We start from the raw sequence: 23257 nt of genomic DNA, 5'->3' as shown, positions 1-23257 counted from the left end.
AAACAACTTCAGAGTATTCTGGCCCATCCTGACCAAAACAGAGAGGTGGAAGACAGACATATCTGGCACAATTGGAGAAATATGTAATATATTATATCCACATGTTAACATACGTATATTACGTATATTATGTAATATATTAAGATTTTGTATTAAATATTAAAATTATATATTAAATATATAATGTTCAAATATTACATATGGTAATATATAATAATAATATATGCAAAAATGGAATTCACATGTATTCACATCTAAAGTTAAGCTCTGTAACCATAGATTGCATTAAGAGCACCACGTAGAAATCTAATCTAACTCTATTTTAGGATGCAGTGACAGCAACAAAGAACCACAATGTGTGTGTATGTGTGTGTTTGTGTGTGAATGAACGAGAGAGAGAGAGAGAGAGAGAGAGAGAGAGAGAGAGAGAGAGAGAGAGAGAGAGAGAGAGAGAAAGAGGGGAGACTTGCTTTTACTTGTATTTTCGCTAAATTTGTATTATTATATATATTAATCACTTTAATAAACGTCTATTTTGGCGTTTCGCTCCTCTATTGAAGTGAGCTCCTTTGGTGTGTAATATTTGAATTTGGGCAACTTGAATGTGGCGTAGCCCGGTGTCCACAAGCGCCACGGAGCACGCAGGCGTGCGGCTGCGGCCCGGGCGTGTATCGCAGATCCGCGGCGCTTTCCCGCCTCTCCGGGACTCGGTACCGTCTCGCCACACGTGATGCCCTAATCACAAATCCAGTATGGCGGAGTGTGACCGCGGACGTTTCAGCCGCTGCTGCGCGTCTCACGGGAACTGAACGCGTTTTTATCACCGGATCCGTCACGTCCAGGTGAGCTGGCAGCATCGCACGTTCATTAGACCCACACACGCATCATTACAGCAACTACAACACCAACAAAACTCCCCACTGATGGAAACACTGCGAGTTACGGCTCGTTTACAGCCCAAACGCGATAAACACGTTTGTATTTTATGAATGGGGTGGTGGGAGGATTAAACACCACACGGTTCTGTTCAAACGGGAACCAGCGCGCGTTTGGGTCGCCACATCCATTCAGGGATGCTGTGGGTTTGTGTAACCGCGTAATGGACCGAAACCATTTGGAAATGTCGAACTGAAAACGGATCACATCAGTCCCGATTCGGATCGAGACATTAGTGGTGTAACTGGACGCGGTGTTTCCTTTTTACTAGAATTATGCAATTGTGTGGTTAAGTCACTAATGACCAATGATGTGGGTTGTGTGGAGATGGGCGGGTGTTAGACCATGCGTCGACCATTTTTGTGAATGAGGTGAAGAAACAGTGATGACAGATCCGTGAGAGACGATGTAGTCCACATTTCATCCGAGAGGGACCCCGACTGCATGGACTACCACACGCGTTGAGCTTTGCGGTTGTTTAACGCAACATCCAACACCAGGCTGAGTGTGTTTGATTTGTGTGGATGCTGGATATGTTGAGTGTGTTTGATTTGTGTGCATGCTGGATAAGTTGAGTGTGTTTGATTTGTGTTTATGCTGGATAGGTTGAGTGTGTTTGATTTGTGTGTATGCTGGATAGGTTGAGTGTGTTTGATTTGTGTGTATGCTGGATAAGTTGAGTGTGTTTGATTTGTGTGTATGCTGGATATATTGTGTGTGTTTGATTTGTGTGTATGCTGGATATGTTGTGTGTTTGATTTGTGTGTATGCTGGATAAGTTGAGTGTGTTTGATTTGTGTGTATGCTGGATATGTTGTGTGTGTTTGATTTGTGTGTATGCTGGATATGTTGTGTGTTTGATTTGTGTGTATGCTGGATAAGTTGAGTGTGATTGATTTGTGTATATGCTGGATATGTTGTGTGTGTTTGATTTGTGTGTATGCTGGATATGTTGTGTGTTTGATTTGTGTGTATGCTGGATAAGTTGAGTGTGTTTGATTTGTGTGTATGCTGGATATGTTGTGTGTGCCGTTGGAGAGTTATGGTTAGGATCAGTAGGTAAAACAACAGCACGTCCCGTTTCTAACATGCGTTTGTATTAGGTTACGTTTCCAACAGTTCAGTTTCGCTTTTATAGTTAAAATCGATAAGCTTTGAGTATCTGGCCATAGCAGGACCTAAATAAAGTTGTCTAGTGGTTTTCTTAAGAAGACCAGAAGTCTGATTGCCTGCTGTTCACTGCTGACCTACGGCCAGTGACAGACAACACTCAGAATATTCCACATGGTTACCTCATATCGAGACTGCTTGGTCAAAGACATTTTTTACAAAAGAGAGCAGTCAACAGCAGGACTGAGGCCCACCATGGGGGTGGGCTCTTTGGCGGGAGCACTGGTGCGGTATTGTCTCGTGTCCCCAGTGTTCCCTGCCTGGTTTCTCATGTCACTGAGTCTCTTCTGGAGTGGGGGGTTGGGGTGTGACCCCCCCCCCCCAGACTTTAGGGTGCTCATCACGTGTCTGCCATCATGGCGTGAATTACAGGCCAAGCTTGTGTTTTTGAGGTTTATTTTGTGTTTTGGGGTATTCTCTGAATATGGCAGCAATATTTATGTAGACTTAAATGTTTACATTAACTGGAATGTGGACTTGAATGAAATCCATGTGAACACATCCGTAATGAATTGGAACCTGTTTGTCGGGGTCCTCTTCGTCTTGTACAGGGCTGGATGTGTTCTTGCGTGTGTGTGTGTCCTGTGTAAAGTTATGAACAGGTTCCTGACCCTATTTAATTAATCATTAAGTGCTTTATAACTTCCCCAAACATCAGTTGATATAACCTGTAATGGACGGTTCCTCTTTGTTGTTCATATGAGGAACTTGGAGAACTGGTGGTTGTGTATTGTACTGTAGTCTATGTGGTAAATGTTGACAGCATATTATTTATGGCTGCTGGTAAAATCTACATTATACCCTATATGAATTAATATCTGCTATGAACACTCTTACAGTGTATATATCTATATATTTTTTTATTGTTACACTTTATATATCTATATATTGGTTGAATGTATATATCTATATCACAGACTATATATACAAGTCTATGATCTGTATATTAAACATTAATATATGTATATAATAGATTTATAGATCTGTAGTATTATATTGTTACATTGTATGTTTGTATTTGTTGTTATATTGTAATATTGTATATATTTGTTGTTATATTGTAATAGTATATTATATACAATCTTTTTCATTTTTCACTGATAGGTATAAAAAACTATAACAGTAAACAGTTCTAGTCAGTTTTATGTGTACAGAGCTTTTTACCAGAGACTTTATCATAGTCTATATCGCAATGCCCAAGTCAGGAGTCAGTGTTAGGAGAGACCATCATGAGTGAGACACAGGGCCATCCAGCGTCCTCTGGGGTGTGGACACACCACAGGGTCGTCCAGCGTCCTCTGAGGTGTGGACAAACCACAGGACAGTCCAGCACCCTCTGGGCACTTTTGTTGACTCGTTATATGTAGCATTAGGCCCACCATGTTGAAATGAGTAGTAGTATTGTTATTGTTATTATTAATAATATTATCAATATTTCAATGAACATTTGTTTCACGCACACATGTTGTTTACTACACAGTGCAGTGTTTGCTTGCTTGCTTGCAGGTGGATTCCACAGGTGAACACATCTCTTCAGTCTGGAGCGTGCCGGACACTGATCGCCTGTTTCTGGAGCTTCACTCTTCAAGGAAGAAGTTGCCATTATTGATGATGACTTCCCATAACCACTCAGGTAAAGCAACTAATGTTGTGAATGTAAATACATTCCAATATCTAGAGTGGAGTTACTTATCTAAAATGAACCTGCCACTCAAGCTTAGAAAACACATTACTGTTGTTGATTATGCAAAGTATGGCCAACTAAGGTTTTTCAGTATGTATGTGATAATGCTTTCTGACTGGTGAAACATATAACGTCAGGCCAGCAATAGCTATGACTGCACTAATTGGACAAAATTACTGCATTTATATGCATAAATGCTGTAAAACACTGGTAATGTCGTCTAAAAAGACTGGCTTGTGTTCTTTAAAGAGGCTTGTGTTCGTTAAAGACTGACTTGTGTTCGTTAAAGACTGACTTGTGTTCGTTAAAGACTGACTTTTGTTCATTAAAGGCTGGTTTGTGTTCGCTAAAGACCGGCTCGTGTTCGCTAAAGACCGGCTCGTGTTCGCTAAAGACCGGCTCGTGTTCGCTAAAGACCGGCTCGTGTTCGCTAAAGACCGGCTCGTGTTCGCTAAAGACCGGCTCGTGTTCGCTAAAGACCGGCTCGTGTTCGCTAAAGACCGGCTCGTGTTCGTTAAAGACTGGCCTGTGTTTGTTAAAGACTGGCCTGTGTTTGTTAAAGACTGGCTTTTGTTCGTTAAAGGCTGGTTTGTGTTCGTTAAAGACCGGCTCGTGTTCGTTAAAGACTGGCCTGTGTTTGCTAAGGGCTGGTTTGTGTTCGTTAAAGACCGGCTCGTGTTCGTTAAAACTGGCTCGTGTTCGTTAAGGGCTGGTTTGTGTTCGTTAAGGGCTGGTTTGTGTTCGTTAAAGACCGGCTCATGTTCGTTAAAGACTGGCTTTTGTTCTTGAAAGGCTAGTTTGTGTTCGTTAAAGACCGGCTTGTGTTCTGTAAAGGCTGGTTTGTGTTTGTTAAAGACTGGCCTGTGTTCGTTAAGGGCTGGTTTGTGTTCGTTAAAGACTGGCCTGTGTTAGTTAAGGTCTGGTTTGTGTTCGTTAAGGGCTTGTGCACTCTGAACATCGGTTGCTGGTTAGGATGCTCATACTGTACAGTGATTATGTCAGAGTGACAGTTCCTGTGCATACTGCAGCCTTCTATAGTCGTAGAGTCAAGATTGAACAGGACAGTATTGTGATAATGATTAACAAACAATATATTGTGCAAGCCTAACAATTGTAATGTGAGCCAGTCATGATGAAGTGATATAACTGTTATCATGTATTGAAACTAAACTGGTGACTATATAGAACTTCACAGAATTAGCAAGATTCCCCCTTTAAGTGCTTGTAAGATATCAATTTTACCATTTTAAATACATCTTTAATTAAACATATGAAAATATAAACCCAATCACTTGCCAGCTCTTTGGGTCCAGGGTCTGGGTGACGATGTATCATCTCATCTCACACTGCTCTACACACCTGCACGTTACAGTCAGAGTTTCTATGAGCAGCTTCCTGAGAAAATAACCCCTCCCTTTGTTACCAGTCTAACCTGCTAACTAAAGAGTCCTGTAAGGTTCAGTTCCTGGTCTTCACGTGTTTAGAAGGAAGCATGTGAGTTGTGTCTCAGTTTTGAGTTTTCCATCTTGAAGTGAAGTTTAATACATTCATCAGTTCATTATCTGCCCGATTATATGAAGACTTTGTTTATATATTTTGTGCTATGATAATTTTTTATTCAATAATTTATTCAATAATTCAATGTAATTACATTTGAAAGTATATAAAGTCACGTTTTTGTTATAAGATATACAAATATCACTATGCTGATAAAGCTGATAAAAATATTAGTACCCTCTATATAAAAAATTTGTCAAGAATTATAAGACAGAAGATTATTACTATTAACTGTGGTGGTGGTAGGAGTTATGATGGAAATTGTACAAACTTCCTTAAAATGGAATTTGTGCTAACTTCCTCATGAAGGAAGACTGACCTGAACACCACTTCCTGAACACCACTTCCTGAACACCACTTCCATTCATTTGTGAAATATAGTGTGTGTAGTCATAACTGAGCATCATGGCCTGCTCCTCTGTTTACCATTTTCTTTCATTCCTACACACAAACCTCTGAATAAAGAGGAAGTTATCTGATTGAAATTTGTTGCATGGATTGTCTACCTGAAATAGCAGCGCCGTCAAAGAAGGCAGTCCGTCAACGCTGTGACATAGCACTTCCTCACCACCGCTGTCTCCATTTTACACCTAATCTGAAGTCATTTTTCAAAAGACATTGACTACTGCGTAACATCGGACTCAGCAACAGGCAGTCAACATTTGTGATGTTTCTCATTCCTCATGGCGCTGCACAGACTTCACTGATATAGAAGATTGAAGACCAGGCTAATGATGTTGAATCGGGGTACGCACACTGCCTAACCAACAATGACGTTATGGCAGAAACTCTTAAATTATAGAACTTTCCACTGGGAAATTAAGTAACAGCTAATTAAATCTTCAGTACAAGTAATTTATATATGATGTTTTATACAGCCACATTCATATTTGTTTGTAAGGAACTGGTTGGTGTCTGTAAGGAGCTAGTTGGTGTCTGTAAGGAGCTGGTTGGTGTCTGTAAGGAGCTGGTTGGTGTCTGTAAGGAGCTGGTTGGTGTCTGTAAGGATCAACACTGGCATGATTATGATGATGTTTAATTTTTGCCTCTCTTCATTAGCACATTGGATTCTGGTGCCCTTTGTCATACTCCGGCTGAAGTGGAGCCCTCTATGGTTGGAGGCATGTAGGTGCAACTGAGCAACTGCATTTTAGAATTAATCTCACTGTCATTAGCGGTCACGTCAACAGTGAACACTAGTGTAACGTAGCACGCGCTGCGGAACGACGGAACAGTAACGATACTCACAAAGACAGAGAGTAACGATACAAGACAGAGAGTACAAGGATCGCAGAAAACATGGAACGAACGCTTGGACCTCAGAACAAACCACAACAGAACGAATAACCCACAAGGGACTAGGGAAACACAGGACTATATATACATGGAACTAAACTAGACACAGGTGAAGACAATAACGACACGGGCGTGGCAGACAGAGGGAAACCAGGGCAACAGACAAGCAGGGCGGGATTAACGGGCAAGGAACAACACCTACACAAGGGACAGAGAACCAGAGTGACAGCTAAGAGAGGGGGGCGTGGCCCTACGTGACAACTAGTGAGACTGTTGAGATTGGTGGGATCAGTAGGACTGATTAGTGAGCTATCTCTGCTAGCAGCCATGCAAGCCAAACTGCACAACGGGTCCCAAAAAGTTTGTTTCATTCATTTGAGACACACAGTTGACTTTGACACCCCCCCCCCCCCCCCATGTTTTCATGGCTGATGTATTCTGAGTTTCAGCTAGCTTGCTTCACTTCACATTGTGACTTTTTTGGTCCTTACTGAGGCCCCGTCCACACGACGCCGGAGGTTTTTAAAAACTGAGGTTTTTGTCTCCGTTTTAGCCTCCCGTCCACACGACGCCGGAGGTTTTTAAAAACGGAGGTTTTTGTCTCCGTTTTCAAAAATATCTCCGTCCACACGACACCGGAGGTTTTTAAAAACGGAGGTTTTTGTCTCCGTTTTAGCCTCCCGTCCACACGAAAACGGAGGTTTTTGAAAACGCCTTCCAAGGTGGAGACTTTTGAAAACTCCGGTCTCGGCATTGTCGTGTGGACGGGGGAAAACGCATGTTTAGGAAAACGCTGACGTCACATAGGGATTCTGCGCATGTCTTTTTTTGTTTACATTCGTTCAGCTTGTTCAGCATGGACAGCTCCGTGATTGCTTTCGTTGTCACTGCAATTGGCGGATTATTAACATGTGTACAGTTTAATTTAATGTTACTTTCGCATTACATAACACAGCGGAGGTGCCTAAATGCGCTGCGTTCAGTTTTTTCAAATCGTTCCCATAATCCCTTTCGTGTCATATTTGGTCGCTAAGTTTAGTGTTATAATGTCTGTAATGTGCTTGTGATAAAGTGCTATGTGATGAATGTGTCTGTACAATGTAAGCTTCTAATCGATGTATGTATGAGTGTTTTTAATGTGCTTGTCAAACCTACCACCCCCGTGTGTTCGTACTCATTCGATACCCCGCACCCATTCAATGTATGTGTAAGTCCGAGTTCACAAGCATTACCCGTTGTGTTGAAACAGGGCTGCTTTCTAATAAAGAAAGCAAGTATTCAAAATGGCTCGTTCCCTGAATCAATCATCCGCACTACACGCTACATTATTGTTAACTTTGTAAATCCTGTAAAGCGCTTTGGGACAACGTGTGTTGTGAAAAGCGTTATACAAATATATTTGCTTTAATTTGATTCTTCAAGTGTTTTGATGTCATTCTGTGGGAAGTACGATTGCCCTCTACTGGGCTGGCATGTTAATTGCAGCGTTTCACGGCTGCGTATCAGCTGCGTATCCATGCTGAACAAGCTGAGCGAATATAAACAAAAAAAAAAAGACATGCGCAGACTCACTATGTGACGTCAGCGTTTTCCTAAACATGCGTTTTCCCCGTCCACACGAATACGCCGAGACCGGAGTTTTCAAAAGTCTCCACCTTGGAAGGTGTTTTCAAAAACCTCCGTTTTCGGTGACCGAAAACGCCGTTTTCGTGTGGACGGGAGGCTAAAAACCTCCGTTTTTAAAAACCTCCGGCGTCGTGTGGACGTAGATATTTTTGAAAACGGAGACAAAAACCTCCGTTTTTAAAAACCTCCGGCGTCGTGTGGACGTAGATATTTTTGAAAACGGAGACAAAAACCTCCGTTTTTAAAAACCTCCGGCGTCGTGTGGATGTAGATATTTTTGAAAACGCTGATCGTGTGGACGGAGATATTTTTGAAAACGGAGACAAAAACCTCCGTTTTTAAAAACCTCCGGCGTCGTGTGGACGGGGCCTGAGAGGGAACAGACTCCATATGCCACTCTGTATTCTAGAGTCACTTTTAGAACTTTAGAACGTGTTCTATTGTTCCGGAGCTAATGATGCAACAAAGGACAACCATTCAAAACATTCTGTGATTCCAATATGGGACACCCAATGTAGGCCTAGGTAGGATTCACTACCTTCAAAATAAATCATTATACTTCAAAATAAAATTCATCCTTCAGTGCTCTATTTCAGAGGTGACACTGGAGCACAGAGACACTGCAGCACCACACGGTGGACCGGAGAGGGGCTCGCTGAATAGTCTTAACCTGAGTAAGTGGGTTAAACCCACTGTCTCCAGCCCAGGACACTGGCATGGTCAGGACTGAGGTTCAGCACAGCTCTTAATGAATTCAGATAGGAAGCAGCACATGGCTAGTCACAGGGGACTGTTGGGAGGGATCAGAAGGTCATATGTAGATTTGGACAACGTGCAACATACAAATGAGGACTGAAGGTGAATGATCCATTTAAAAGTACTCCTGTCATCTCATTTGTGGTCTGCTGATGCAAGCAGGACTGTTCGTAGGCCTGCTCTGATGGCCATGGAGGCATGGTTTATGTTAGTGTACAACAAACTCACATTGTGGTTTGTTTTCTTAATTGGTGAAGCAAAGATGTGTGAAGACCTGTCAGCGACAGGTAACTCCATGATCAAGTTCGTGTTGATCGACTCTGGCAGTGGGCGAGGGTTTTGCATATCATCACTTTTCCCAAGTCTCTTATGGTTGTGGCCAACATCAGTCATGTAAACCAGCATGCAGTAACATTCAAACAGAGTTAGGGTTAGAGAATCATTAGAAACAGCAAGAGATCTGTGATTATAGTTGAGCTTTCTTAGTTTAGTCCATAAAGAGCATAAATAATGCTTGGAAACAAATCTCCATTTGTTGAACAGTTCACACATAACCAGTGCAGCTGTTGAACAGTTCACACATACACAGTGCAGCTGTTGCTGCTGCCTAGCGACAGAGGAGGCTGGTGTCCTGCTGCCTAGCGACAGAGGAGGCTGGTGTCCTGCTGCCTAGCGACAGAGGAGGCTGGTGTCCTGCTGCCTAGCGACAGAGGAGGCTGGTGTCCTGCTGCCTAGCGACAGAGGAGGCTGGTGTCCTGCTGCCTAGCGACAGAGGAGGCTGGTGTCCTGCTGCCTAGCGACAGAGGAGGCTGGTGTCCTGCTGCCTAGCGACAGAGGAGGCTGGTGTCCTGCTTTCCTTCAGCTGTATCGTTGCTATTTGATTAATGTTGCCCTCCAAGTGAAATGAGGCATTATGGGATCTGTATGCAGACCACATGTGAGTGAGAGTATGAATGGAGAGACACTCTTAGTATGATCACTAAAGCCATGTTTCAAAAATGCCCCGAACAGGGTATTTCATAGTTACTGTGACTACAGAGCACGATGCTGAGAGCTAATGAATGTGATGATTTGTTTAGTGGTTTACGCTGTGGGGCTGGTGGGACTGGTGGGATTGGTGGGATTGGTGGGGCTGGTGGGGCTGGCTGTGGGCTGGTCTCTCTGTGTGTGATACGGGCCCCTGTGTGTGTGATACGGGCCCCTGTGTGTGTGATACGGGCCCCTGTGTGTGTGATACGGGCCTCTGTGTGTGTGATACGGGCCCCTGTGTGTGTGATACGGGCCCCTGTGTGTGTGATACGGGCCTCTGTGTGTGTGATACTGGCCTCTGTGTGTGTGATACGGGCCCCTGTGTGTGTGATACGGGCCCCTGTGTGTGTGATACTGGCCCCTGTGTGTGTGATACTGGCCCCTGTGTGTGTGATACTGGCCCCTGTGTGTGTGATACTGGCCCCTGTGTATGTGATCCTGGCCTCTGTGTGTGTGATACTGGACGGTTTATAGATGTGCCCTGTGTCCCCAGCACATGGCCTGAATCGCCCCCTGCTGTTCGCACTGGTCATTATCATCAGCATGAATATGGTATGCATGAACCATTGGGACATGCAGTTTGTTCTGTGTTCTGAGTATTGGTTCCTGGTTTTAAGTGTCTGGTTTGTGTCTGTGTTGATTGTTTTGTTGTTTTATATGCTTTAAGTTGCTGTTGCATCCTTCATATGAGTGTCATAGGTTAGTGCTTTTCCCCTGTTATCATATGAGTGTCATAGGTAATCACAATACAGAGCAGACTCCAATGTTAGAACATTGGCTTGCTCACTGGGGGCTAGGACTCGGCACTTGTAAAGCTGCTTTGTGACAACAACTGTTGTAAAAAGCGCTATATAAATAAAATTTGATTGATTGATGATTGAGAGCAGAAGAGAGACTTTCAGTGACGTCTTACTCAAAATGCCTCAATAAGAATAAAAAGAACATATTCTATACATTAGCACTGCAGAGTGGTTGTGTATTAGCATTAATGTACGTACTAGATGATATTGATATTAATATTACTGTACTTACTAGACTGATATTTCAGCTGATCTGTAACGCATGTGAGAATTTTTCTGTTTGGTGCCAGAAATGTTCTGTAACTATAAATGCAGTTGTATTCTGTTTAGTCCCCTGCTTGGTATAGTTTGAACATGCATAAGCTTGTACACAGAGCAGCGCTGGAACTCACAACACACAAACGGCCGTTACAGATTGAGTTTCCAATCTGAGGCACAATATTACATTATGTATTTGTTCCCTTCTGCTAATCTGATAAAGAACTGGATAGATTTGGATAGATTATGTATTCATTTTGATGTGTAAATATTTATCAAGTGCTATTTAGAGTTATACAGTACACAGGTCCTACATGTGTTGAACATTATGTTTGTTTAAGTCAGAGATGAAGGTGAAATTGACGCTGTTGAAGACTTAAAAATGTCTGAGCATGTCTGTGGATGACACGTTGTGACACTAGAAAGTTCTGGAGTCCATTTGAAATGCCCTTAAGCTTGTTGATAATATGGATTCGGGTCTTTAGCCTGTCTGTGCCTTACGTTACTTTAAAAGCGATAAGCAAAATTTAAACTCTCATCTGTGGATTTACATTTGATTCTAATAAATATTGAACATCCTTTAATTCATTCTTATGTATTTTACTTTGGTCTCTGTCTCATCTACAGCTCCACATTGCTCCTCTCTCTCCATCTCGCTCTGTCTCACGGGGGTTATTTTTATCTCAGCAGAGCTCGTGTTGAGTCCCGGATTAAAAGCCTCATCTGTTTGAACGGCAGAGGGGTTTAACAATGTGCTATTTATACACCTGCACGGCTGGAGCACGTGCACAACACAAACTAACGTCGCCTGTTTTTGTACCCCCCCCCCTCACTTCACATGTGGCGTGGGCTAAAATTAGAACAGGTCTGAACACCGCACGCTCTGAACATGCTAATGGGTGCTGGGGCAGGTAGCAGAGAGAGTGCTGCCCAACGCACGCGCGTGTGTGTGTGTGTGTGTGTGAGGGACGGGCCGGCCCATGTGCTGAGGGTGGGGGTGTTGGAGGGTGGGGGTGTTGGAGTCTCTCTCTGCAGTCTTTCACTTGTCTTCAGGATTTTCAGGGTTGTGTCTCTCTTTTCCCGGGCTACAGAGTGAGCTCAGCCTTTTGCACTCATTCCTGCACCACGTGACGCTCCCTGGTCCTGCATAGCCTCACCAAGGGGGCCCGTTAATCTCAGCACAGAACATTCAAGAAGAAAGACCCTCAGGTCCCGCTGACCAGAAGGTCCTGTACACCCGCACTGAACAAAGACAAAGGGGACGGCAGTGGGCTTAGAGCTTCGTCTCAGTGTGCTGTGATTGACCCTGTGGTGGACAGCAGGGGGTGAGACGGAGGCGACACAGTGTCACTACACACACACTGGTCCACAGACCTGAAGACCCATCACAGTCTGCGGAGACACTGTCCCTGCCTGCCTGTCATACCGTGTCTCCGTCCAGGGAAGGTACAGAATTACAGTGAGCGTGCAGAACGTCTCTATTCTTCTAGCACTTCTCACTTTTCAAAGTTTTTCATTTGTTCTTTGGCTATTTATGGATCAGATATGGATTCCTAAAAAAAAAAAATTTATCTGCAGCCCAGCAGCAACATTTTCGGGGAGTGATTTCTACGTTTTCTCAGTCAAATCTAATTCGATCCATTTTTTCATAAACACACGTCCTTTTCTGTGTCCATTAGCTAAATCAGCAGTGGCTGCAAAACATTAGCAGAAAGCGTTTGGTGCACAGTGCGGCTGCCCAGAACAGGAGCTGCCTGCTTCCTCCTCTCCGTGTCTCCGTCTTGGCAGTTTAAGGAGCTTCAGGCTGATAGAAAGCCTTCTTTTGCATTTGCAGTTAATTCTGCAGGCGGTCTGTTCTTTGGCAGGCCTAGTTAGTCATGCATCCAATCAAAAGAAGTTTATAAAAGGCTGTCAGAAGGACCTGCTAACTTCCATGTCTCCAAGGACCCTCTGCACCCTAGATTTTGTCCTTGTTTAATTTGCCTGGAAGTAAATAAAGAAGTGAACGGGTCCCTGGGTTGCAGGCTGCTCTGTGTGGCTAGAACGTTCTGAGGTGCACACGGCAGTGTCTCTCCACGCTCTTGTCATGGACAGTGAACGTTCTGCCCCAGCTAGGCTCAGATGACCCGTAGTCGTACTAATGCACTTGAAAGAATCACGTGCCTTCACCTGCAGTCTGGCGTCTCTGATGGTGTTCTGCCTCAATGGTGTCTTTAGACTCGGGGTTGGTACACCAGTATCAGGAAGAGTACTATACTGTAAATCCCTCGAGACAAGATGCCTCTAATTAGCTGCGTGCTGTAAATGGTAACGTACACCACCACGTCCACACACATCCACCCTGAACATCCCTTCACCAGGAGTTTGAGTTCAGCAGTGGCACAAATCTGGCTTTACTTCCAAGGCTAAGCAGACACTGGGTGATCCGACACAAAGGAAACTCCTGGATGGGGTGCTGCTAAAAATAGACACACACACACACACACACACACACACACAAACACAAATGTACACATAATTAGAGATACAAGCAAACACACACACACACACACACACACACACATGGATATCCACACACATCTGCACTGACACAAAACTAAGATCCTCCACCAGTCCACCAGAGAAGATAAGAACATGAGCAAAACCAAAAGATGGATGGATGAATGTTTGCCGTGTTTCGCTTTTGTGATATTACTAGGGGTGTATTCAACTAAGGATTTTCATAGTCGAATCTGATTCGTCAGCTTTTCCCTTTAGTCGACTAATAGTCGAATCAGGTTTATTTTTATTTTTTTTATTTAGAGCATCTTTAACGGGATCCTGTTCTCATTCAGGACTTTTTTCCTCTTCAAAGTAAAAACCTAAAACACTCAGATAAATGAATAAACACGGTAGGTTGGCTTTATTCAGCTTTTATTTATTTACTTGTTTATTTTTTATGAAACGTTAGAGAACATTAACCGTCAGTGCGCATTGCGCATATCGAACTGTCAGACAGGCACTCTGCAAAATGTCAAAAATATTATAAATAAAATATGCCTGCCTGGAAATATTAACAAATTGACACACAACAGCAAAAAATATATAAGGAAAGGTTCAAGTAACGGGGTTTAAAAGCAAACAACAAAAAATGTCTATAGGCCTACTACGAGACGACACGACCGAAACGACAAACGGCTGAACTGTTTTTTCCACCTTACGCGTTTTAAATGGTATGCCATGTTGGTTGTTGTCGTGCGAAATGAAAGACGTTGATGACATAACTTGCACTTTACCTTGTTTGATTCATCTTTATCTTTTTCAAAATACTTTTGAAGTTTTTTAGTAGATGCTGACTATCGTGTAGCGTGTTCAGCTCCGCTCGTTTGGATTGTGCAACTGCAGGGTGTGATTTATTAATGTGTAGTAAGGAATATGCCTATTGTTAATGCGCAGACATAATTTTTAAATATTTATTAACAGAAATTAGGATGATTTTATTTGACAAAAGGCTATATATAACGAAAACAAAGACATTTCATGTAACAACTAATGCTTAGCAGCATCCTTGGGAACCTCCATGCAGTTAGAATGGTACATTCGACTATGACGTTCATAGTCGACTAGGGGCTATAGTCGACTATAGTCGAATCAGCGACTATTGCAGGTCACCCCTAGATATTACATTTAGCCTTTTGTGATATTACATTTAGCCTTTTGTGATGTTACATTTAGCCTTTTGCACTAATTCCTGCACCATGTGGCGTCCCCTGGTCACCGTGGGGGCTCGTTAATGTCAGCATAGAACACTCCAGAAGAAACGACCTCAAGTGTAGGCTGTAGGGGGTTTGTCTGTTTGTTTGTTTGTTTCTAGGGAAGGGAACATTTGTTTGTTTCTAGGGTAGGGGGAGGGGAATGTTTGTTTGTTTCTAGGGTAGGGGGAGGGGAATGTTTGTTTGTTTCTAGGGTAGGGGGAGGGGAATATTTGTTTGTTTCTAGGGTAGGGGGAGGGGAATGTTTGTTTGTTTCTAGGGTAGGGGGAGGGGAATATTTGTTTGTTTCTAGGGTAGGGGGAGGGGAATGTTTGTTTGTTTCTAGGGTAGGGGGAGGGGAATGTTTGTTTGTTTCTAGGGTAGGGGGAGGGGAATGTTTGTTTGTTTCTAGGGTAGGGGGAGGGGAATATTTGTTTGTTTCTAGGGTAGGGGGAGGGGAATATTTGTTTGTTTCTAGGGTAGGGGGAGGGGAATGTTTGTGTGTTTCTAGGGAAGGGGGAGGGGAATGCGATTGTAAAGCTTTGTCTCATTGAGAGTGTCTCTCTCCCAGACGTCTAAATAGGGTTCACGATTCCAGGGTTTGACCCAGATCACTTACATCTCACATCACATCACTGTAATGGGCTGTAGGCGTAATGACTACCGACGACCATATGACAGTAACCACAGCTGTTAACTGAACATTTGCTTTAGAATATTGCTTTTCACATTTTCACATCTGTTCATGGCTAGTTCAATTTCCATAGAAACACCCTCATGGAAACGATGGATGGGTCTGTTCGGTTGTGTCATGCCTCTCTTCTAATACCAGATTATTAGAACAGTCTCCTCTCTCTTGAGGCCTCTTCCGTCTTAGGTCTCCTCTACGCTCCCGTCTTTAGCCGTCTGCTCCCCCCGGTTCTCCATCCAGGTCTCTCTACGCCGGTCTCTCTCACCCTGTGCTTGTATTGATTTGATCTAGTCTGAAGACAAGTTCGTGTCGCCCTCTCAGGCTTACAGCTTATGTAGTAAAATGGTGCCCTTGAATGGAAGACCCAGTAGAAGTGTCTTCCTGAAGGAGGAACTCCTTTTTTGCAACGCAGTTGTTTATCACTGTTTTTTGGTTTTTTGATTTTCGTGCACTTTTGGAGTTTTTCTGTCCTTGCTTACCTAGCTACATGTTTTCTGATCGTCACCTGATGACTCGGAGAGTGAGTGTTTCGGTCAGCGTGGCCTGCATCTCTGGACTTATACAAGGACTTCCTGCACCTGGTTACCTGGCCCTAGAGGTGGAGATCAGGGCTGCGGGACTCTCGTCTTTCCTGTGATACTCCAGCGTCCTGCACTGGGTCTTCCCCTCACTGCCGAGCTGAAGAGCAGCGTGAATAAACCAAGCTGTACCAGTGAACGCCCGAAGCAACTTTCAGTGGGTAGCAAACGTCTCTTTCCTCTTGGTGTTCGTCCTTGACTCCAGTAGCGAACCAAGAAGGCTCTGTGAAGGAACTGGTATATTTAACACAACATTACTTCATTACTCTTTCTGTCATGACCCCAAGCCTGAGTAACCCTGCACTATCAAGCCTACACAGATTCAGATGCATATCTATACGTTTGCTCGATTTCGTTTCCCTTCGCGTCCTGTTGTTGAGCTATAGCGGGTTTTGCTATATAAAGCTGTGATCCACTTACGTTTCTAGCATACTAAAAAAAAAATCTGCCCTTGTAGCCGGTGTAATTTATTCTGTATCTAAACCACCTCCAGGTCTGGTAGGCTCTGGTGATCTAGCAGTGAAAATATAGAACCGCTGCTCAAACTTTATTCCAGAACCAGTTATATCCTTGCTGAAAGTTTGATTCGACAGCAGTCGAGTCCTTGCAGACTGTATCTTTCACCTCGTGACTGACGCTCCCCCAGATGAGGGGCGTGTCCTACAGCACCGCCCTGCTGTTCCCCGTTCACAGTGCGCACGGTTGTGCTGTTGCCCTGAAGACGAGGCAGCCCCCCACAGCTACTGCGTCGGGGTTGGTGAGCCTGTGGGTAGTCTGTTTTGGTCCTGTGTTACTGGGAGGAAGGTAACTGGCTTCACTGATCTCCAGTGACCACGGTTGGCAATTCACTGGTGTTTGTTTGCTTTTTTTACCCTTCTGAAGCCCAGTAATGTGTGTGTTTATTTCTTTTGTGTCTTTTGTAAGCTAAAAGCACCTGATGGTTTAAATTAAGTGTTTTGGAAAAGGAAATTGGTTGAACCAAAAGGAACACCCTTGTGTGAGCACACTGGCCTTTCGTTATTGAGTTGTGTTTTTTTCTAAATTCATATGAGGGCTCAAGGTGAAGTGAGGTCAAAGTTCACGCTTTTAGCCTGCTGCTGAAGCAGGATTGGTCAGTCCCTGCGTTATTCAGGCCTGAGGTCAACAATGCTGGGCGGGGCATCCTTTAGGCAGTGCAGCAGGCTCAGGCCAACGAGCTGTCGGGTTGGTCACGTGACGCGCACCTACGGCATGCTGGGAACACGAGGTGTGACACCTCAACGCGTATGGAGCCGGTCCTCACACTCCTCTCTCGGGTTACTCTCTAATGTGCTTATCCAATTTAAATCAGATACATCAGATCTTCTCCTTGGGTCCTAAATGACAAAAATACATTACCAGTGTACCAGTAGAAGCCTCTCTCCTCTTAAAGAGTGCAATACAAACATTAAGCAACAATACCAGACTGTAACAGTGGAAGGTTGATACTTCATGAATGTATTAACATTTCTCCTGGCTAGTGAACCCAACCACTAAGTTTGTTGGGGTTTTGTAATATAATCGCCATGTTTAAACAGTGTGGGCATCACCAGCGGCTTCTGGACGTGCCCTTGGTTTTTACATGCTACTCAAAGCCCAGCATTACCCAGCATTACTGGCATTTCCATAACCATACAAATCACATTTTGATTTTTTGCCGCTGTGGTTTACCGTGGACGCATCTGAGACTCGAAGCTCGTGCTTTGCTGAGAGAAGGTTCTCGTGTAGGACAGTGACGTTCACGTCACAAGAGCAGAGACACACGGCCACGCAAAGTGCTCCGTGCTGACGGTCACACTGGCCACCTGCATGTATCCATTACACGTTTTAACCACGCGCCTTTCTTCAGTTTGTCCTTGGTCACTGTGTTTTACCATGCAAATGCAACCCCCCCCCCCCCCCCCCCCCCTCGACCCTTAATCTCAGTCTCCCTTCATCTCAACACGACCTGCTTGCATGATGTATAACTACTGTTTCCTCTTCAAATATGTAATTTAGTATGTCTTCCAAAACTCGGTAGGGGTTCAAGCTAATTCACACTAGTTTGCCTAAAATAAAAGAATGCGGAGAAATTAAGCTGGCGAAAATCCACCTTGGCAGCTTCTGGGGGGTAGGGGGAGAATTTATAGAATTAGAGAATACATGGCAACCGGTCATGTTTCGAAGCCCTTGTGTTCGCCAGGAGCTTTAGTTCAGCAGTGGCACAAATCTGGCTTTACTTCCAAGGCTAAGCAGACACTGGGTGATCCGACACAAAGGAAACTTCTGGATGGGGTGCTGCTAAAAATACACACACACAACATTACAAACACATACACCGACAAGACTACAAACACACACAAAAGCATGCAAGCACACACAAGAATGCAAACACACAAAGTATGCAAATACACATACAATAATGCAAACACACACAGAAACACATCAGTATTTTATATTAACCTGCCCACAGACACACACCACTCACTGACACCCATCCTGTCCATGGACAGACACTGTGTCCACAGACACCCCGCCCACAGACAGACACACCTCCCACAGACACACACAGACGGACGTGCTGGTCCACTGTCTGAGAGCGGTCTGCTCCCAGTCCCATGCCCCACGGTGACCCCCCCCACCCAACCTTGAGCTCAGCCCACATCTTCACATCTTCACATCTTCATCTTCTACATCTTCTACATCTTCTACATCTTCTACATCTTCAACGTGTCTTTGTCTTTGTCCCCCAGACTCACAGATGGAGCCTCCCGTCGAGCTGGTGAAGACATCAGCCTTCGACCACATTCCCACAGGTGAGACCCCACGCCCCACCCACCTGCTCTCTGGAGTTTGAAACATTTAACACCATCAACGTCACTCCAGTAGCTTATATACGGTTCTATCCCACTGTTGTAATGAAGCTCCTCCATAGCATTGCACATCTGCGATGGTGTTGTCGTGTCTGACGAGGGTTAGTGGACAGAAGAAGGGAGGAAGACCTGTGGTGGACGGGGACACATGAGGAGACGTGACTGTGCCGACATGTCTGAAACACTTTTACTGCTCTGTTTGGGGGGGGAGAGTGAGCCAGCCCCGTGTCTTCATTTCATCTCAGTGTAACACCTTTATTTAGTGCACTGAATTATAGATGAGACCTTAAGTGCTAAGCGGGGGGGGGGGGGGGGGGGGGGGGGGGCTGGCGAAGGGGGGGGGGCACTGGAACAGCAGCATGATGCAATCCAAAGAGTTTACATTAGCATTTAAGACGGGCAGCACGAAGACGCCCCCAGCGGGCCTGACTTCTCGGAGCCCTGGCAATTGGGCCCACACTTTCTTCATAGCTTCATCCACATCTTCATCCCTGCCTCCACGCTCATCAGATGCTCTTCAGATGTTCTTCAGATGTTATTTAGATGTTCTTCAGATGCTCTTTAGATGTTCTTCAGATGCTCCTTTGTGCTGATTTTCCACCATATTCTCCTCTCTCTGCTGTCAGCTTCCTCCACTGTCTCATGTTATGTGCATAGACATGGCTGGCCTGACAGCTATAGAATGTAACGAACTCTGGGCAGCTAACAAGGTGTGTGTGTATGTGTGTGTGTGTGTGTGTGTGTGTGTGTGTGTGTGTGTGTGCGTGCGCGCGCACACATGCATTTATGCAAATTGAGTTTGGAAATATGTGGATTTCATGTACAGATCTGTTGAAGCATGTTAGATCAACGATTTGATTATTTCATATTTTGTTTCTATATTCAGTATTTCACAAAATTGACAGGGTGTTCTGATGATGCCCAGCATGTAAATCATAGTAATCAATGCTGTCAAATTATCTTTAAACAACCAGGCCATTAGGACGTTAGGCAGGCCATTAGGAAGAGGTGTGGTTGGCCATTAGTGAGAGATGTAGTAGGCCAATAAGAAGAGGTGTGGTAGGCTGCTGTATATGAATGTGTTTCCTTGTTTCTGTTTATCCAATCACAGGATCTCTGAAACGGAGAAAACTGTTTTTAATGTGAAATTCAAGTCGCGCTGATAAAAAAAGAGCAGCACAAATCTCTGCGTTTTCAGCACATCAAATCTCTGCGTTTTCAGCACATCAAATCTCTGCGTTTTCAGCACATCAAATCTCTGCGTTTTCAGCACATCAAATCTCTGCGTTTTCAGCACATCAAATCTCTGCGTTTTCAGCACATCAAATCTCTGCGTTTTCATAATGCTGGTTTATCACTAACTCCCCAGTCCCCCCCAGTCATAAGCTGATGAAACCAGACTACTGTAACCCTGTAACCCCAGCGTGAGACCAGGCGTCTGAACCTCACGTCTGTTGGCTGTCCGCAGCGCCGTGGTTCCCGTTTGGGACTACCACAGGTTTCAGCAGCAGATGAAAACAAGGCCACGCGGTCAGCTGTAACACACCACACCACACTGCAGCCGCTGTGGTGAGCATTAGTAGCAAACACAGACCCTGCTCAGCCTGGTACCCCACAGGGCACGTCAGTATGTTGTTTCTTTGACTTTGGTGACCAGCAGGAGGCAGTGTTCAGTGTTTGGTTCCCCCGCTCCTCTCGGTGCTCATCTGATCTAGCGCAGGATGTCTGTAGTGCGGCACCGTGTCACAAAACCACAGTTATTGCCCCGCTGGGCCGCTCACTTGGCCTGGTCAGTTATACACACAGAACTAATACTAGCAGACCAGAACCAACACCAGCAGACCAGAACCAATACCAGCAGACCAGCTAGACTGTATTTAGTCACTGCTTCCATAGGCAGGGTGACATGTCCGGACCCCGAGTGTCCCAGAACACTGCGTGCTTTACGTGACAGGTCTAGCTAACAAGATGGACAGATTGTGACAGAGAGAGGGAGTGACAGCATGTCTAGCCATCGAGATGGATAGATTTGAAGGGAGTGAGAGAGCGGCGGATGGACAGATTTGAAGGGAGAGAGAGCGGAGGATGGACAGATTTGAAGGGAGAGAGAGAGCGGCGGATGGCTGGGGCCTGTTTGCGTCCGCCTGCCTCCCCCGTGAGCAGCTGCTGGTGTATCGTCCCACAGGTATGGCGAGACAGATATGGTGGGACAGGAATGGCGAGACAGATATGGTGGGACATGTCCTGACCTGCCTGCTCATCTATGCCTGCGGGACAGACCCCTCCCTCCTCTCTCTCTGGAACCACACGTGCCCCAGTTGTAAGGATATATTTGGACCACATACTGTTCACAGCAATGGAATTTTTTAAAAGTAGACAGATTACACATTAACTGCAAGGGTACTGGTATAATCTAGAGTGTGTACATGGTTTTAAACAAGCTAGTTTAGTGTGTAGTTGCGAGAGGGTGGTGTGAGTGAGGAAGCATTGTGTTCAGTACCAGGGAGGGTCTGTTCAGTACCTGGGAAGTGTGTTCAGTACTGCAGATGCATGTTCAGTACTGGGAAGGTGTGTTCAGTATTGGAAATGGCGTGTTCAGTACTGCAGAGGCGTGTACAGTACTGGGGAGAGTGCGTTCAGCTCTGGGAGAGGTGTGTTCAGTACTGGAAATGGTGTGTTCAGTACCTGAGAAGTGTGTTCATTACTGGAGAGGTGTGTCGGTACTAGGGCTGAACGATTAATTGCATTTGCGATAATTTCGCGATTTTTTTAAACCCGATTGTCTAATCGCACAGGCTGCGATTTAAACTGGTCACGTGACTTGGGAGCGAGCCGAGGACGAACGGAGCAAACTCGAGCACGAGGCAGGGAGGTGGAGAAGTGAAGTTAACACAGCGCACTTTAACTTGTTGCACAATGACTTCAGGCTCGACAGAAGCTGACACAACTGAAAGTCTAATACCAAAGAGGGGCAGCACATTAGTTGTGTGAAATTACTTTGGCTTTAAAAAAGATGCTGCTCAACGTCAGGTACCCTGCAAAACGTGCCTTGCTACTGTCGCTACGAAGCGAGGAAACACTATAAACCTTCAGCATTAAAAAAAACACCACAAAGCCTCGTATGATATTTGTAAGGCTAAAATGCCAACGACCAGTGCTGCGTCTTCAAATACGCCAAAGTGTTTCTCTGCGCTTATAAAGCTTTAGTATGTGGTGAGCAGCGAAATACCGTAAAATCACGCATATAAGCGCAATAAGATTTAAAGCACGGATGAATCGCAAAAGCGCGGATAGCTTGACCGGTCCAGCAGACAGGGTTCACTGACCGAACCGTTTGAAAGTGTAACTCCTTATGGATATAATTGGAAGCGGCACGCTGAAATAACTCGGGCAGTAACGGAGTTCATAGTGAAAGACATGATGCCCGTTAATGTAGTGAACAAGCCCGGCTTCATGGCTTTGTTAAACACACTGGATATTAGAGGTGTGCCAAAAAATCGACTCATATATCAAAAATCGATTCTCATTTACTACGATTCAGAATCGATTTAAAATGTCCCAAAATCGATTCTAAGTCGTGGTGAAGTCTCACGTTATGTAATTACAAAATTACGCGAGACTTTACGCAGCAGATTCTGGGACACACTCATGCGTGGAAAAGTTTCAAAACAGATGGAGGAAAGACATATTCAACCTCTCCGGTCTTCATTTAAGGCAAAAATATGGGTTCATTTTGGTTTTTACCGAATGCCGGGGAAGACCGAACTGGACACAATGTAGCTCGTGTGCAAGGCTTGTGTAACGCGGTGAGCACGGGAGCGTTAATATAGAGAAGTGTGAGAAATAATATAGAGAAGGATGGACCCAAGTGCCGGTTCGCAAGATCAAGACGTTTGACACTCGTCACATGTATTAGCGAGAGGGAAACGCGCACAGCGACCCAGAACAAACAAACAAAACAACACGGAAGAATCGACGCGAGAGAATAGAAACCAAAACCGTGAGGGCATGGAGTAAATAGAAACAAAAAACAACGCGGAAAATACAACGCGTGGAAAATAACACTCAACCGTAGTGAGACGGGAGGAAGAAACAAAACAACAGTAACTAAAAAACAGCGCAGATAAACGAAACCAAGGACACCAGCAGAAGTAACTGGCAAAAAACGCCGCAGCAAAATAAAACCCTTCCCAAAAATAAAGGCAAAACGGATAGGAAGAAATACAGGATTGGGAAAACTTGAGATGGGTCAGGAAGCGTCGCAGGAGATAGATA

The 23257-nt window shown here is 44.6% G+C and overlaps 1 protein-coding gene across 1 annotated transcript in view; it reads left to right on the top strand.

Annotated features, from left to right (window-relative positions):
* Positions 1 to 678: 678 nt before the first annotated feature.
* LOC143522197 (histone deacetylase 4-like) overlaps positions 679 to 23257 on the top strand; it is a 76206-nt gene continuing 53627 nt past the window's right edge. The window contains exons 1-3 of the mRNA XM_077015969.1: positions 679 to 842; positions 3613 to 3739; positions 18863 to 18925. Coding sequence (XP_076872084.1) covers positions 3715 to 3739; positions 18863 to 18925 — 88 coding nt within the window. The 5' untranslated portion in view covers positions 679 to 842; positions 3613 to 3714. The remainder of the gene's footprint in view (positions 843 to 3612; positions 3740 to 18862; positions 18926 to 23257) is intronic.

The sequence above is a fragment of the Brachyhypopomus gauderio genome, chromosome 8, assembly GCF_052324685.1.
Source record: "Brachyhypopomus gauderio isolate BG-103 chromosome 8, BGAUD_0.2, whole genome shotgun sequence".
NCBI classification, from domain to species: domain Eukaryota; kingdom Metazoa; phylum Chordata; class Actinopteri; order Gymnotiformes; family Hypopomidae; genus Brachyhypopomus; species Brachyhypopomus gauderio.
Note: the sequence above shows the minus strand (reverse complement) of the source record. Positions and strands in the feature narration are given on the sequence as shown.